The sequence below is a fragment of the Dermacentor variabilis genome, chromosome 3 (genome assembly GCF_050947875.1).
Source record: "Dermacentor variabilis isolate Ectoservices chromosome 3, ASM5094787v1, whole genome shotgun sequence".
NCBI lineage: Eukaryota > Metazoa > Arthropoda > Arachnida > Ixodida > Ixodidae > Dermacentor > Dermacentor variabilis.
In genome coordinates, this window is record NC_134570.1 from 223938812 (window position 1) to 223956902 (window position 18091).

Genomic DNA, 18091 nt, shown 5'->3' on the forward strand with positions numbered 1-18091 from the left:
TTCTACCAATGAATCCATCTCTGCTGACACTTTATCATCGGCTGCTAGAAAAATCAGGGACAAGTCGGAAGTGGCAGCGACTACCAGACACACAAGATCAGGTTCGCATTTGTTAACAGTACCAGCTATAAATCCCCTAGCCATCAGCCCAATCGATTTGAGAACCAGGCAAAGGAAGGGCAGCAGTCTATCTAAATGCTTTGAAGCAGTGGACAAAAAGATGAAGGCTAGGTTCGCCGATGTCCAATTCTTTGTAAAGGAGGCAATTATTTACCGAAAATACAGACTGCGGTCCAAGAAACAAATGGAACAGCTTGTCGTGCCCAGAAGCCTTTGTCATTTTGTGATGAAAATGGCTCACGAAGGGATCCTTGCAGGACATCAAGGAATTAAGCGAACCGCTGACCCTGTGTGCAAAGAGTTCTACTGGCCTGGAGTCCAATCAGACATCAAACAATTTGTTAAATCGTGCGACACGTGCCAGAAGACTTTTCACAAACATTTAATAGGTCGAGTACCACTGGGAAACGCTCCCATCATTGATACACCGTTTAAGAGAGCGGCCATTGGCATTGTGGGACCATTATCCCCCACGTCAGAGAGGGGGAACCAGTACGTTCTGACAATGGTCTATATGGCAACGCGGTATCCTGATGCTGTGGCACTGCCTAGCATTGAAAGGGGAAAATTCGCTGAGGCACTCCTGGAGATGTTCTCTCATGTAGGAGTCCCACAGAAGACAATCAGGGACAGAGGCACATCATTCTCATCACGCCTGATGAAGGAGCTAAGCCGGCTTCTATTTTAAGCAAATGCCAACTCCATATCATCCCATAGCAAATGGCTTTGTGGAGAGGTTCAACGGCACCCTTAAACAAATGATAAGACGATTGTGTCAAGAGAGCCCCAAAAAATGGGACTGGTAATTGGCACCATTGCTTTTCGCTTATCGCGAAGTTCCTCAGTCGAGCCTGGGTTTTGCACCCTTTGACTTGTATGGCCGTTATGTCAGAGGGCCCATGGCGATATTGAAAGAATTATGGACAGGTGATCATCCTGATGAGGACGCATAAACCTCATGTGGGTATGTAGTTGAGCGGCGGAAGCGTCCTGAAGACACTTGTCATTTAGCCAAGGAAGGGCTTCAGAAAGCAAAACTTGTGCAGAAGAGGCACTACGACCAGAAGACCAGACCGTGTCATTTAGCTGTTGGGGACAAGGTGCTTCTACTGCTCCCTTCGGACAACAACAAAACGGGTGTTACGTGGAAAGGGCCATTCACGGTACTTCTTCGTTATTCAATACTGCAAACCTTGTACAGGTCCATGCAGGGTGGGTTAAATGGCAACAAAACAATAAACAATAGTAACAAAGTTAAAAAACAACATCAACGTGTGGCGAAAGGCAATAAGGGATCATTCCAGTCGGTTACAGTGCGAGGGAAAAATGAAAACTTGAATAAATCTGTTCGCGCAAAATACGGCGTCAGGGAATTAGGATGATGGTGGCGTGTATGCCTTGACGTTGAAAGTGACAGATATGGAGAAGGGTTAATAGCTAGATCTTGATTCCAAAGCAAGAAAAGATATTGCAAACGTAAATTTTTTCTTCGTTATTCCAGACATTGGATACCGTTATTCTGCATTAATTCAGAGGGTGAGTCAAATTTAGATTAAATAAACTTTATAGCTTTTCTCTGTACCTTTTCTAGGCGGGTGATATTGTGTTCATTAAATGGGTCCCAGACAAGGCATGCATATTCAAGTGTAGGTCTAATTAGTGAATTGTAAGCAAGTAATCTTACGCTAGAGGGAGAATTTCTAAGCTTATGTCTTAAGAAGTACAGTTTAGGGAATGCGGAAGAACAGGTGTTATCTATATGTAAATTGCATGATAAAGTATTAGTAAGTGTGACACCCAAGACTTACATTTAGTCTCTTCCAGCAAAGGCGACGAACCTAGCCTGTAGTTAAAAGAAAGCGGAGCTTTTTTGCCAGAGAAGCGAAGAAAGACGGTCTTATCAGTGTTAAGTTTCATGTTCCACGTTTCACACCATTAAAAAATCTTAGCAAGAGAAGAGTTAAGATGGATTTGGTCGTTAATTGAAGTTATATCTTGAAAAAGCACACAATCATCCGCAGACAACCTGATTTGGACATTCGGATCAAGTTCAGCAGTAATGTCATTAGTATATAATAAAAACAATAATGGCCCCTGCACACTTCCTTGGGGCACGCCAGAGCCGACCGGAAGGCCACCTGATTGCTGCTCATTAACTGCTACAAATTGGTAGCGATTGGTTAAATAGTTTGATATCCATATGATTAAAATTTCTGGGAGGCCAATGCATCTGAGTTTTAAAATTAGTTTGTCATGGGGAACCGTATCGAAAGCTTTACTGAAGTCAAGACATATTGCATCAATCTGCCCGCTCCTATCGAGACATGAAGCGAGTGAATGTATTACTGTCACTAATTGCGTAATTGTTGAGTATCCTTTTCTAAACCAAGGACAACGCTATTCCATATAAATCTACTGAAAAAGTGAGGAACGGCCACGTATATCACCGCCATTACCGGAAGCAGCAGCTGCTTGTTAGACTGATGGCACCGAAAATGACGATCTACCATGCGTACCGTTTCAAAGAAAGGAATCGGCGGCCGACCTGAGTCTATCGGAATCGCTCTCTCGTGCTGTTTTAAATATGGTGTATGAACATATAGTTGTAAAAGCATGCACTTCAAACCGGTGTAACATTAATATCGAGCAACATTTGCTGGCAGGTTAGTTTTGTGGATTTTTTTTTCACCTTATATCGTGGTGTTGTGACTTGTAAATGTTGCCGTTATGCCGAGTGGGCGGTGCTCGGAACTGTAGCGCTATGATATATTTTATGTGTACTCATACGTATCGAGTGTGCGGTGCTCAGAACTGTGGTGCAGTGTTAATGCTCTTGTGGTGCGTGTGTTCTGCGGTGGACCAATGGATATCAAATGCCCTCAAGTTCTTTGAACGAAAGCACTTTCTTAAGTGGGGCTGATTGTGAAGAAATACTCACAATATATGAAACGCAAAAGCAGACGACATTGCGGCTGTCCTCAACAAGAGGAAAAGAAAGACAAGGGAGGCTCGTGCAGCGAATGAAAAAGGGGCTCGCGCAGGAGAGATCGTTGGAACGCCAGCACGACTAGGGCTGCAGGGCCTACGGAACTCACATCTACGAGTGAGGTTCACTTGACCGGGCGCCCGTCTTCGGGACAGAGAACGCCTCGGGTCGTTGCACGGCACATGACCAAGGAGCAGCCTGCTGCAGCCTCGAAACCGCATCTACGCGCGAGGTTCGGGAGAGCGAGCGTCCGTCGTCGAGACGAGGAGTGCCTCGTGTCGTCGCCTTGCACGAGGCCTCAGGTCGGCCTGCTGACATCTTGGAACCCGCTTCTTCGTGCGAGGTTCAGGTGACTGGGCGTCCGTCATCGAAACGAGCACCTTGGGCCGGCTTCTTGCACAAGACGTCGGAGTGGCCTGTTCCCGTCTACGGAGCTGTGGGCCGTTCACCTTTTCCTGCCCCGCACTGCTGCGTCCAGTTTTCCACGCCAGTCATCACACTAACAGCGAGTGTTTCGCCTCAAAGGCTCTACGACTCTTACCACGCTCCGGACTTCAACCGCAACCTCGTGCAACTACATATTTTTTCCTGTTTACGAACAACCTTGCATGTGTGGTCCTAGTTGAAGATATTCTTCGTGTTTACGTGCCATCTACCATAATTTTCGTGTGTTTGTTAATCATGCACCGTCTCCTCCACTTTCCTCGCGTCACACGCCTTGCAACGTGACGATCCTGACCATCACAATGACCAACGCGGTGGCAGCGAAAGCAAATCGGTTTGTCGTCTGGCGTTCGCCATCCAGCAGGATTGCGTGGTCTGGGAGCGAAATACTGGTCGGTACAGGTTGTGGACAGGGGAATTGGTGCCAAATCAGGTCGGGAGACAAAGCAGGTGGTAGGGATGCCAAGGTTTGCAATTTCTTGCCGCACAACTGCTTAAATAACGGAAATAGTGGGGGCCGCTTGGTCAAATGTACCGTCAGGGGGTCGTGGATGAAGGGAGGCCTGACTCGCTGCTTCAATCTCACGGCGAACGATACGTGTGATGTTCTCTTGAAATTGTCGTGTGGCGGTAAGAGCGGAGCAAGAGGACGTCACAGGGGTGTTTCGGAGCCGGGAAAACTCTGGGACGATGCGGCGGCTTTTGGCTACCTCGAAGCGGCGGCATTCTTTGACGATGGCGTCGACGGTAGAAACCTCGTTGTAGACGAGCAAATTGAAGGCGTCATCCGCGATGACCTTTAGGATATGGCCCACCTTGACAACCTCGGTCATGTGCTCGTCAACTTTCCGGCAAAGCGCGAGCACTTCCTGTCTGTAGGAGACACAAGATTCGGTCGACGACTGGACACGGGTGGCAAGCTCTTTTCGCCCAGCCTCTTGGCTACCTGAAGGTTTGCCGAATAGGTCGCCAAGCCGCTCTTTGAAGATGTCGCAGCTGGAGAGCTCGATCCCATGGGTGCGAAACGAAACACGCGGTGTCCAGTCCAGATAAAAGATCACATTGGCAAGCATGATGGTAGACTTCCAGTGGTGGGTTTGGCTAACACGCTCATACATGCTGAGCCAGTCGTCGACATCAACGTCACCTTGGGCCGAGAATTTCCCAGTATCACGGAGGCTAGGAACCGTAACCCACGCTGTGGTTGGCGCCGCACGTTTAGGTGGCAACGGGGTGGTTCCGTCGGAAGCCATGGCTGAGAAGACGACGGTGTGGCCGCTTCGGAGCTTCGTGGCGAGGACGGGGAACGTTCCACTTCCACTACAATGTTACGCGAAGGGCGAGTCAGTAATACGAGAAACTATTTACAGGTTATATTTTACAACAGCGGTTGTAGCGCTGAGAGGTTACATTCACAGCGCGAGCCCAGTTCCTTCTTCCTCCTCTTTTCTCGAGTGATGGCACCCATGTGCATCATTCAAACAATCAAATACCGTGGCAATATCAATGAGACGCCGCCATCCCGATGAAGCCATAAAGTCAAGAATACACCGACGAAAGACGACGTGACGACGCGATGTTCAAGCTTCAGTTCAACATGGCGCAGCCGTGATCCGACGCCAACACGCAACTACAACGCAAGACAAACACCGATCTCCACGTGTTTCTCGACGGCCACGCAGTCACCGCCTTAGTGGTCACAGGACCCGACTACTCCGTCATAAGTGGACCCATCTCCGCTGAGCTGAAGAAGGTTAAAATTGCATGGGAACGCCCTCGGATTCGAACCGCTGGGGGACACCTAATTACGCCGACTGGAATTCGCACCGCAAGAATTCCAGTTCAAGACGGGACCTACCCTGTCACCTTCGTTATCCTCCAACAGTGTGCACGAGACGTCATTCTTGGCATGGACTTTCCGAACTAACACGGCGCAATCATCGACCTCAAGTCGAAGTCGATAACGCTGTTGGAAGACCAAGCGATACGGCCGGAGCGCTGTCGTAGTCACTACGCCTTGAGTGGGTTTGGAGATCAAGTCAGCATCTCACCCCGCTCCAGTATTGCCATTTCCGTCGGCACCAAAACACCTCCAAACCTAGAAGGCGTCATCGAGGGTGATCAACGTCTACTACTCGACCGAGAAATTTGTGTCGCAAGAGAGATCGCTCGACTGCATGGAGGAAAAACGAAAGTGTTTCTGACAAACTTAAGCCAGGAGTTCAGGCACATCAACCAGGGTACGACGATCGCATACATCGAGGAATCTCTGGAAACCAGCAATGCGTTTGTCCTCTCGGATTCTGCCGCATCTACCCCGACGACCGCAGTTCCAGAACCAGACTTCGACTTAAATCCATATGTCCCCATGATTAAGCAGCAACAGCTTAGAAGTCTGCTTCGACGATACAAAGACTGCTCTTCGACGTCATCGAGGATTCGACAAACACCAGCCGAAAAGCATCGCATAGTTCCCGACCACTCCGCCAGAGCCCTTACCGAGTTTCGACGCGAGAACCTAAAGCTATAAGACAACAAGTTGACGAAATGCTGCGCAACGACATCATCCAGCCGTCTAAAACCCCGTGGGCATCTCCTGTAGTCCTAGTGAAGAACGAGGACGGAAGCCTACGTTTCTGCGTCGATTATTGTCGACTGAAGATGATCACTAACGACGTATACCCCCTCCCACGGATAGACGACGCGTTGGATCGGCTGTGCAACGCTAAATATTTCTCGTCGGTGGATCTCAAGTCTGGCTACTGGCAAATAGAGGTCCAAGAGAGAAATCGCGAAAAGACCGCCTTCATCACCCCAGACTGCCTCTACAAGTTGAAGTTCATGCCATTCGGACTGTGCTCGACGCCTGCAACGTTGAAACGTTCCAGCGTGTCATGGACACGGTGTTGGTAGGGTTGAAATGGTAGACCTGTCTTGTTTACTTGGATGACGTTATCGTCTTCGCCGAAAATTTTGACGATCACCTGTGGGCATGCGCGATTCTCACGCGTCCCCTGATATGTTATTTTCCCGCATAGTTCCCGTCTCCTGCAATCTGGCTTCGCCGCGTGGCCTGCGTGATGCCCGCGTTAGTCGGTCTGGTTGAGGCGCAGTACGAGAGATGGCGTGAGTGTTGCGCAGCTAACACCGCCTACCGGCGCGGTTATTTAGGCGCGGAAAGACAAGGCGCTTCCTCTTGGGTTGCGGGTCGGCGAGCGCCACGGACGTCCCGCGCGTGCGCCGATCCATGCTTCTGCGAGACCCTCTCGCGTGGCCCCCATCGAACGTGCCACCAGTCGCGTGACCATACGCGCGAACGACCAGGCGTTGGGATCCAGCATGGGGCGCACATATTCGCTCGCTATCCGGTCGCGGTGAGTCGGACTTCCTAGATTTGTCGCGCGCCCATCGGCATGTTTTGTGGATAGTAACTCGGCTAGCAGGCATTGATCTATGAAAGGTGCACTAAGTGCCCTTGTGATTGTTTGCACGACAGTGTTGTCGTTCCTTTGTCCCAAGAGCACGTATGAGAATCCCACACATCTTGTGCGGCTTGCGACAGTACTAGAGGCCATCAAGTCATCGGGCTCTCTCCGAAGTCGAAGAAGTGCCGCTTCGCTTACGATGAGCTCGTGTTCCTGGGCCACGTTATCAGCAAATCTAGAGGCCACCCTTACCCACAGAAGACAGCCACCACCGCAAAGTTCCAGCAGCCCATCGACAAGAAGGCAGTGCGTAGATTCCTTGGCATGTGTGCCTAACAGGCGCATTGTCAAGGACTTTTTACGCTTCGCTGAGCCGCTAACACATCTAACCAAATGTGATGTCGAGTTCAAGTGGGAAACGCCGCAAACCGACGCAATTGAAGAACTCAAGCGACGCATGCAGTCGCCATCGGTACTTGCGCACTTCGACGAGTACGCCGATACAGAAATACATGCTGACGCCAGTAGCATAGGCCTCGGTGCCGATCTAGTCCAGAGGAAAAACGGACTTGAACGGGTTATAGCTTACGCTAGCCGGTCACTGTCAAAAGCGGAAGGCAGTTATTCTACGACCGAAAAGGAATGCCCCGCCATTGTTTGGGCTACAGCAAAAATTTTGCCATTTTCTATATGGCAAGCCATTCAAAGTCGTCAACGACTATAACGCGTTGTGTTGGCTAGCGATTTTAAAGGATCCTTCAGGACGGCTAGGGCGGTGGAGCCTCAGACTACAAGAATACGACATCACTGTAACCTACAAGTCCGGACGAAAACACTCCGATGCCGATTGCCTATCACACGCCTCCATTGACCCGCCGCCGCAAGAGGACGGGAATGACGACGCCTACCTTGGAATAATAAGCGCGGAAGACTTCGCTGAACAGCAATGACCAGACCCAGGCCTAAAACGCCTCGTCGAGTATTTGGAAGGGCACACCGACGTAGTCCTTAGGGCATTTAAGCGTGGATTGTTTTTGTTCACGCTTCAAAACAACCTGCTCGTGAAGAACTTCTCACCAGTCCGCGCCAGCTACCTTCTTGTTGTTCCGTCAGCGCTGCGTCCAGAAGTACTGCACGCCCTGCATGACGATCCGACCGGTGGGCACCTCGGATTCTCCCGGACGCTATCGAGGATACAGGAAAGGTATTACTGGCCTTGCCTGATTGCCGACGTTGCCCGTTACGTTAAGACATGCCGAGACTGTCAGCAACGCAAGACACCACCGACAAGACCAGCAGGATTACTACAGCCGATTGAACCTCCTTGCCGACAATTTCAGCAGGTAGGATGGACTTGTTGGGACCCTTTCCAACTTCAACAACGGGAAGTAAGTGTATCGTCGTGGCGACGGGCTACCTCACCCGATAAGCTGGAACGAAAGCTCTGCCGAAAGGTAGCGCACCCGAAGTGGCGAAATTTTTCGTCAAGAACATCCTGCTGCGACATGGCGCACCAGAAGTCCTCATCACCGACAGAGGAACGGCCTTTACAGCGGAGCTCACCCAAGCCATTCTGCAGTACAGTTAGACGAGGCAAAGGAGGACAACTGCTTACCACCCACAGACGAATTATCTTACGGAGCGCCTGAACAAGACCCTCGCCGACATGCTAGCGATCTACGCCGACGTCGAACACAACACGTGGGATGCCGTCCCGCCGTACGTAACCTTCCATTACAACACGGCGGTGCAAGAAACAACACAGATCAGGCCGTTCAAGCTGGTTTACGGCAGCGACCCAACGACGACTCTCGACGCCAGGCTGCCGCACGTCACCGACGAAGGGAATCTTGACATTACCACCTATCTCCAGCGCGCCGAAGAAGCCCGACAACTCGCCCGCCTACGGATCATGAACCAGCTGCTTACCGACAGCCGACGCTACAACCTCTGACGACGCTACGTCGCGTACCAGCCAGGCAACCGCGTTTGGGTTTGGCCCCGATACGCCGACGAAGACTCGATCTATGCGTGACCCACGCAAAAACACTGCAGAAAATGCTGCGCTTACCGTTCTACTAACATGCAAGTCCAGAAGAGAGGTGTATATAACTATGCAGATGAGGGGGGAGAGGAGGCGGAGTAAGGGTAGAACCGACGCAGTCGCGGAACAAGTGAATAACTTGGCTTCTCGTTCCCTGTTCGCATACAAGAGGGGGGGGGGATGGATAGAGAAAAGGTGACGTGTGAAGGCGAGTAAACGCTACTACTGTAGACTCGAGAGCGGTTGCAGGTAAATTGAAGGTGAAGGCACGCTACCGGTACATTCTATTTTGGAATAATAAACACCATGCAAAGTTGTCAAGCGGACAATTGACGTACGGCGTGCAGACGCAAAGCCACGTCAAATCACCGTAGGGTCTAAGCGACACTCCGCGTACGTCCAACCAACACGTCAAATCGCGGTAGCTTTGCGGGCATGGCATTGCTCGAGGTCACAGGTTCAATCCCGACCTTGGCAGCCGCGTTTCGACGGGAGCGAAATACAAGAACGCTTGTGCGCTTAGATTTAGGTCGCGTTAAAGAAAACCAGGGTGTCAAAATTATTCCCGAGTCCGCCACTACGGCGTGCCTCATCATCCGATTGTCGCATTGAATTTGACTTTATTGAAATTTAGACAACATACAATTCTCCACATGAAGAGGGCTAAACGTGACACACGTGGTCACCTGAATAGGCCCTGGCACGTACAGTCCCACAATTCAATTAAAGTTTAACACTTCTGTCATGATGCGATGTGCAATGTGAGGCAATGATAATGCTCAACACTCTCACATATTCTGAGCAATGACGCATAATAACGCTAAAAGCAAACACGTCTCCCTATGTGTTCGGTGCACTACGCAAACAAACAGCAGCAGTGCACGCAAGGTAATGTGTAACATTAACTCACCACATTAGTATTGAACTAAACGCTGAAGAAATTAAACGTTCACTGTCAACGTCACCGCTAATTATCGTCCATCAAAGCAAAAAGCGCAGAAAGCTTCGCTTACATCGAATTCGACAGTTCGCGGGATCCGCAACCTTTTTCCTGTTTTCCTAATATTTGTATGTTATGTCGACATGTGTACTTGTTTAGCCTTTCTCCGGGGACCATATTTCAGCCTAAAATTATCATTGAGCTCGAGACGCGTCTGCGTCATTTAAAACTTACTCGAATGTTATTGTTGTTTCTACCTGTTGTGTGTGTTCTGGCTGAAACTTGCGTGATCAGACTGTGTGCACGCCTCGAATAGGTATTCTCCTTTCTGGAAGGCACACAAGGACTAGCAATTACGTTGGATCATTCGACGAGTCATGTATAAAAGCCAAGACACTTGATCCGCAGATCAGATTTTCGACTGTCGCCGACTGTGCTCGCCGCTATCGTTGTGCTTTGAAAGTCACTTACTTTTAGGGGCACAAGTTCGCCTATTAAAGAGTTAGTTTTGTGATACGTAGTTATTGCTACTGTGTTCTTCACCGTCACTATTGCGTGATAATATTCATAGATTGGGTAAATAATTTTTAGTTGTAAATATCTTTCCCGCGTTTCAATTACTAGGCCCATTTTGCTGATTGAATTTTTCCATCCACCCAGTATACACTTATCGTTAGCGCACAGAATACGTGCACTAATTCTTACTGTAATCCTTTGTCGTTCACCATTCCATAATGCTTACTTTCTAAGCTGTATGTATGTAGTCTTTTGCTTTTAGTACTTCTAGATATAAGCTGCCTGCAATGTTTAACCTTTACGTAGGGCGCATAGACCAGTAGTCAAGCATTTCCAAAAGCTTCTTGCGTGCGCCCCAACACCCTTCTTTCCCTTTATTTTCCCTTTATTCACCCTTCTAATACTTAATAATATGTGAGTTGATTTGTTTTTCTTCGTTAGTCGGGGTGTACTGTGAGCCAAACGTAGGTGGAGAAGAACGCCATGATTTTTTAACGCCTGCATGGATTGTCCAATAATCTGACGTCAATGTGCAGTTGCGCGCTTGTGAGGAGGCACTGTGGGAATTGACTCTCAGAACTTCCAACTTGGTTTGCAGAAGGGCCCTTTTTTCCTGAGCGGCTTCAGTGAGAAAGGGAATGAGGAGCACTCACCCGTGTCTTCGCAGGCCTTCAACAGGGCGAATATCTTTGTCGTGGGCAGAGTTTTGTTCCCCATTAGGTCCTTGTATATGCGGGCAAAATCTGCAGGAGCAGAGAAAACGCGGCGTCGACCACGTCGAAAAGGCTGCGACCACGTCCGCAGCCACAGACGCAGGCACTCGAACACCAGAAGACTTTGATGGGAACCGCTGCGCTAGTTGTCTTTACATCATACCGCCGCCAGGACAGTTATGGCTACGGCTAAAGTCTACGGCTAACCGTCACCATTGCAGAATGCGCTCGATGTTACTCTTATTGTGAGCCTATTCCACAAAATAAAAGATTTCGTTAGAATATACACAAGTATAATGAAAGCTACATATCCCCTGGTCTTGCACGAGATGTATCACGGAAGAGGGGATGTTACTTGTGGACAAATCACATTCTCCAAGTGGCTGATTATAATACTTATAATAATTGTCTCGTACCATGATTATAACTATAGCAAAAGCGCAAATGAAACCAAAAAGTAAATAATTGATTTCATTTGTTGGGAGTCCTTCCGCTAGCGTTGCTTATAAGTTATCCGTCCCCAAAATATGCTGCGAAATATTCTGGCGTTACGTTTAGCCTTGTGCCGAAACGAACAAGAAAATATTTTAAAGATACCAGTGCATTTTGCCACATAGTTGCAAACGAATGTGCCAGCAGTCGTACTAATCTAACAAATGCGGCTAACTAGACACTTCTTGAGCACCAACACGCCTCATTTTTTTAAAACGAGCGGCGCACCTTCGAGAAACCAGTAGACAGCGCCCTCTATCTTCTGCACCAGGAGGTCGTGCACGGCCCATCGGTGGCGGTTGGGCGGCAGCGCGTTCTGCGCCTGCCAGCTGCTGCACACGAACTCGTAGAAGTCGCTGCACGGGTCCCTCGGTGAGCTGAACAGGTGCTTCATGTACGACGCTGCACAGCCGTGAGACGGGTTAATGACGACCCCCCGAATGCAGGCGCCGCGTTCGGAGAGGCGCAAGCACCGCGGCAGAAACCTCTGTGTTATGGCCTGTTGTTGGGTCAATTGGTTCTGGATCAAGGTGAACAGCGCCAACAGAAGAAGCACCCCACGAGTAGGCCAAACAAATGGGCGGCGACTCTAAAATATTTCGGTAAATGCACAAACTATATGGCATACGTCGGACAACCGGAAATAAAAACCAAGTGTGTAAAGCTACTTAGGACGTTGTCGCGAGCAATCCATGTTTGTCGTCTTAAAGAAAACGATGGATCTACAATGAGAAACGTATCCACAATGAGAAAGGTCTTCCGCAAAGGCGGAGCTTCGCGGAACCTTCAGTGTACGGTACTTAGAATATACACAGAGCTACTTATCATACACCCATACGCTCCCATCATCAAATGTGCTAGCTGGAATCCTGTGCATGCAAGCGGGAGAATCTACGGATCATAATACACTTGTACGGAAATCAGTGGTAGTGCGGAGGACGGCTCGTCATTCTAACGAAAAAAGTGGCCCTAGGCGTTATATACGTTATAGGACAAAATGTTAGAGAACAGTCTACGTAAGGTGCACAAGAATTCGTTTTACAAGTTTCGAAATGCACAAAAAAAATTGGAGGACGCTTAAGCTTCGCCTTCAAGAGTGGAACGCGATAGCGTTATCGCACCCCGTTCGCACTGCCCACTCAGTCGCTTGGCATGTTCTTGACGAGACGAAGGAGAGAAGCGGGCGAGTGGCGCTTCACCTGTAGGGGCAGCGCATTACATTGCGAGGAGGGGGTATTCTGTGTTTGCCGCAAGATGGCTCTGCGTGTGCGCCAAGCGCAGAAGCAATATAGCGTAAACGTACTTCGCTACTCGTTTAACTGCGACTTCTGTAATTTACATGCTCTTAATTAACGATACACACCGCAGTATAACTTTCTACGGCACGTTCCTAAAGCAACACCGCATTCATTAGAGGCGCTTTGTCCCGTTTGAACCATCGAACTCATGGCTGAGTCGCAGCGTCTCCGTCTCACACTCCGGAGACACTGGTTCGATTCCCACCGAGCCCATCTTGTAAGTTGTTTTTATTTATGAATTGCCTTCCGGGGGTCTTTCGCTCATGGCCAACGCCGACCACACCGGCTTTTCTGCGACATGAGCTCCTTAACGCTGTCGCGTTAATAATGCGGCAAAGGCGCGAACAGTTTTGAGACACTGGTGAATATGATGACTACAAGAGCAATGCGGCAAGTTCCAGCGGTGGCATAGCGGTAGAATCTCTGTGTTGCCGCGTTGCGCTTTCGAGTTCGATTGTCGTCGCTCCGCTTTGTGAGTACATTGTGAAAGTTGTCTCGGTGACGTGAGGAAAAAAAGCTGTGTTTCCACTTAGCTCTGGTAATACACAAGCGACTGCAGGCGTCTGCACTGCCGCTCGACAGCCACATCTATTGCGCCATCGAATCATACGTATAGGTACGGCTGGCAAAGAAAGAAAAACACCGACCAAGTAAAACTTACTGAAACACAAGATGTTTCGGCTTCCATACGGAAGTCTCGTTCACAATCTATTACAAGTTGGCATTACGCCCGGCCAAGGTTCATGTAATCCAGAGTTCGCCGGAAGCCCGTTTGGTCGTGATGAGACATGGCAAAGACGTACACCGACCAAGTAAAACTCGTTAAAAGACAAGACGTTTCGGCTTCCATACGGAAGCCTTCTTCACAATCTATTACAGGTTGGCCATACGCGCGGCGAAGTTTGATGTAATCCAGTGTTCGACGGAAGCCCGCCTGGTCGGGGTGAGACTTGACAAAGACGTACACCGACCAAGTAAATGCTATTAAAAGACGTTCCGGTTCCATACGGAAGCCTTGTTCACAATCTATTACAGGTTGGTCATACGCCCGGCGAAGTTTGATGTAATCCAATGTTCGACGGAAGCCCGCCTGGTCGGGATGAGACATGACAAAAACGTACACCGTCCAAGTAAATCCTATTAATAGTCGTTTCTGCTTAAGCCTTGTTCACAATCTATTACAGATTGGGAATACGCCCGGCGAAGTTTGATGTAATCCAGTGTTCGACGGAAGCCCACCTGGTCGGGATGAGACATGACAAACACGTGCACCGACCAAGTAAAACTTATTAAAAGACGTTCCGGCTACCATACGGAAGCCTTGTTCACAATCTATTACAGGTTGGCAATACGCCCGGCGAAGGTTGATGTAATCTAGTGTTCGACGGAAGCTCGCCTGGTCGGGATGAGACATGACAAAAATGTACATCGTCCAAGTAAATCCTATTAAAAGACGTTCCGCCTTCCATAGGAAGCCTTGTTCAAAATCTATTACAGGTTGGCCATACGCCCGGCGAAGTTTGATGTAATCCAATGTTCGACGGAAGCCCGCCTGGTCGGGATGAGACATGACAAAAACGTACACCGTCCAAGTAAATCCTATTAAAAGACGTTTCAGCTTAAGCCTTGTTCACAATCTATTACAGATTGGGAATACGCCCGGCGAAGTTTGATGTAATCCAGTGTTCGACGGAAGCCCGCCTGGTCGGGATAAGACATGACAAACACGTACACCGACCAAGTAAAACTTATTAAAAGACGTTCCGGCTTCCATACGGAAGCCTTGTTCACAATCTATTACAGGTTGGCAATACGCCCGGCGAAGGTTGATGTAATCTAGTGTTCGACGGAAGCTCGCCTGGTCGGGATGAGACATGACAAAAATGTACATCGTCCAAGTAAATCCTATTAAAAGACGTTCCTGCTTCCATACGGAAGCCTTTTTCACAATCTATTACAGGTTGGCCGTACGCCCGGCGAAGTTTGATGTAATCCAATGTTCGACGGAAGCCCGCCTGGTCGGGATGAGACATGACAAAGACGTACACCGACCAAGTAAAATTTAATAAAAACAAGGCGTTTCGGCTTTGATATGAAAGCCTTGTTCACAGTCTATTATAGGTTGGCCATACTCGCGGCGAAGGTTGATGTAATCCAGAGTTCGACGGAAGCCCGTCTGGTCGGGGTGACACTTGACATAGACGTACACCGACCAAGTAAAACTTATTAAAAGACAAGACGTTTCGGCTTTCATACGGAAGCTTTGTTCAGCTTTTCGCCGTGTTCACAAATTGGTGAGCTTATCGTTAATTCTGAAGTTTTTTTGTCAAGATGTCCCTTGCGACGACAGTTTCGAACAATGCATTGAAATTCAAAATTCAAGCATTTTAAGGAAGTCTTAATCAGATTGTGAGGAAATATTGTAACCAATTGTTTCTAGTAGGGAACGCAAAATAGGTTCCGCCATCTAAGCAGACAGTGACCACAGAGAGTTATTCCATACCGAGGAACAATGTAACATCAAACATGATCTGTTGTTTTGCGAACAGATAAAGGCATGTAATATCTAACATTGTAAACTGAGGGCTGCCGGAAGTTTAGAACAAACCTGCGGCAACTGTGAATCCCATGGGAGATCACTGTCAAAAAATAAACCTTTGTATATCATTGCCAAGTTGTATTTTAGAGGTGTGCCAAAATAAGAAGAGCAGGCGGACAATTGCAAGAAAAATGGGTTACTGAAATACACATTCCTGAAAGGGTTGCCTCAGCAGACTAGTCGTATCTTGGTGGCGTTCGCAACCATTCACTTGGTGAACTGGCTGGAAGCGTTCGCTTCCAGCCAGTTCACCAAGTGAACGGTTGCGTTTTGCACGACAGAAATGGCATTGGAAATAAGTTCTGCGCGGAAAAAAAGGACAGTATCGTCTGAGTGCAGGAGTACGTAAGTGGAAATAGCCATGGAGGATCATTAATGAAAACATTAAAGAGTATCTGGCTTAGTGTTGAACTTCGCGGTAAACTGGCGTTCCTCCAGGAAAGATTACTTTCGTGTGGTACTATAGCAACAAATTGAGTTCTGTCTTTGATGAAGCTTTCCAGAAGCCTCAGAAGTTCTCCGAGGAATCCTAACATCAAAAGTCCACATGACAAAATGATGTGGCAAAGAATGTCAAAAAAATTGCGTACACCCGGCGACAAAAGTTTAGGACCACAGCATCTCACAAAACATTCGATTCCCGATCATCCTGCAGCAGTAGCCAGTAAAACTGTATACGACAATGTTGTTAGCATATTCTAGCCGATGCCCAAAATAAAAATACAAATCTGCGTTGTCAGGTTGCGGAGATATTCAGCTTTTTCTCAGATTTGATGGTCTGCGATATCTTGTCGCCGGGTGTAAATTCACGAAGAGAGCACACAGGAGATGAATGGAGTCAAACGCGCCATTTAATATCTCGTAGAAGTCTTCTAGTGAGCCTCGTACGTCTCTGTCTTGAATGAAACCATACTGTAAAGAACAGAGAACCTTGGAGGGGGGGGGGGGTTCAAGAACGTGTTCACAACTATGAGTAGGAGCTTTTCTGATATTTGAGAGACAGAAAATAGTATTGACATGTCAACTTATTTATCCTTTTCTCGGGGACAGCATTTCATCCACTAACAACTTAAAGTGATCGCGCAGCGCAAGACGGGCGTGCACGATTGGAACTTATTGGAATGTTTTCGATGGTTCTGTGCGTTGTCTGCTTTCACCGAAGCTTGTGTAATCCGATTGTGTGCTGGACGCGAATTGTGCAGTACTTTCTGGAAGACACGCCGGCGGCAGCGATGACTGAAAACATCGATGGCTCATGTATGAAAGCACAGCGCTTGACCGGCAGATCAGACTTTCGATGATCGCCGAGTGTGTTCGTCGCTATTGTTGTGCCTTTACTTTATCTTGCCTTTGTGGGCACAGGTTCGCCCAATAAAAGTTAGTCGAGATATTGAGTTTTGCTGCTGTTTCTTGACCATCACTACCACGTGACATCTGGTGGAGGGGCTAGCATAGAGTAATATAGTAAACCTAAAGAGTGGACACTTCCGTAGGCCCCTGCGGCCGACTTTGGCTCTCTACGCACCTAGCGGAATAAGCGAAACGCGCCAGCCTCCAAGATGCTCCCCGCACGCTGCCGAATCTCGGAGGCCATGACTCCATTTTCGTCTTTTTTGTGAGCAGTAACGTTGCATAAATCGAGTGATTTCATGCAGCCGCTCATGTCACTGTTTATATGTTGGGACGACGAGCGAACGAAGGTATTTCACTTTATGTTCGTTTTTTTTATATTCATAGTCCTTATGTTTCAACCCGTAACCTAGCTCAAGAATCTTCTCCATTGTCAATGAGGAAGTAGAACATTATCGTTTGTCATATTGTACTTCTAGAAACTCATACCAAAAGGAGTATCGTAAATAAATGTGGCTGTCTTCTTTCAATATCACTCAACTTGCTGGACAGCCAAAAACACGACAATACATACAATTTATTGCTGCAAGATTGTGAGAAAAGTAGCAGACACATGAAAACGGGAAGAAACTGCGAAATGCAAGTGATGGAGAATAGTTCGAAATTAATGGCATGATGGAAACAAACTTTACACAAGCATAACAACACACACAAGACGTGTTGCAAGTATGCAGATAATGAAAAAAAGAAAGAACTGTACAAACCAGCCAGCAATTCATTTACTCAGAATGGGACTGCTTTAGAAGTGAATATGACGCTGTTTCTTGTACTTCTACGAAGGAGAGTGAATTAAGGTAGCAAAATTATGTGCATGGTCGCGTGCCAAAATGGCTACAAAAATAATTCGGCACGCACCAACATCTCCATCTCCAATGTGTAATCCAGTGAGACCCTTATAATACAGTTACAAGATAAAGGCATCTCAGCCAATTAGGCACTTCGACTGTACTGAACATGAAGACAGCAGAAGACAGCAGAAGACAGCAGAAGACAGCAGATGAAGGCTGCTGTCTTCGAGGCATTGCAAAGGTCTTTTGATCTTACCCTTGAATATGCATCAAGTCCTTTGACTGTAGAGTGTATTTTGAGGAATCGGCATTCAAT

At 48.1% G+C, this 18091-nt stretch overlaps 1 protein-coding gene across 1 annotated transcript in view; it reads right to left on the bottom strand.

Moving 5' to 3' along the window:
* Window positions 1–18091, bottom strand: part of LOC142575034 (neprilysin-1-like) — a 622756-nt gene that overhangs the window by 487575 nt on the left and 117090 nt on the right. Inside the window, exons 4-5 of the mRNA XM_075684001.1 lie at window positions 11909–12082; window positions 11129–11218 (exon numbers count right to left, since the gene is read on the bottom strand). Of these exons, the coding sequence (XP_075540116.1) occupies window positions 11129–11218; window positions 11909–12082 (264 nt within the window). The remainder of the gene's footprint in view (window positions 1–11128; window positions 11219–11908; window positions 12083–18091) is intronic.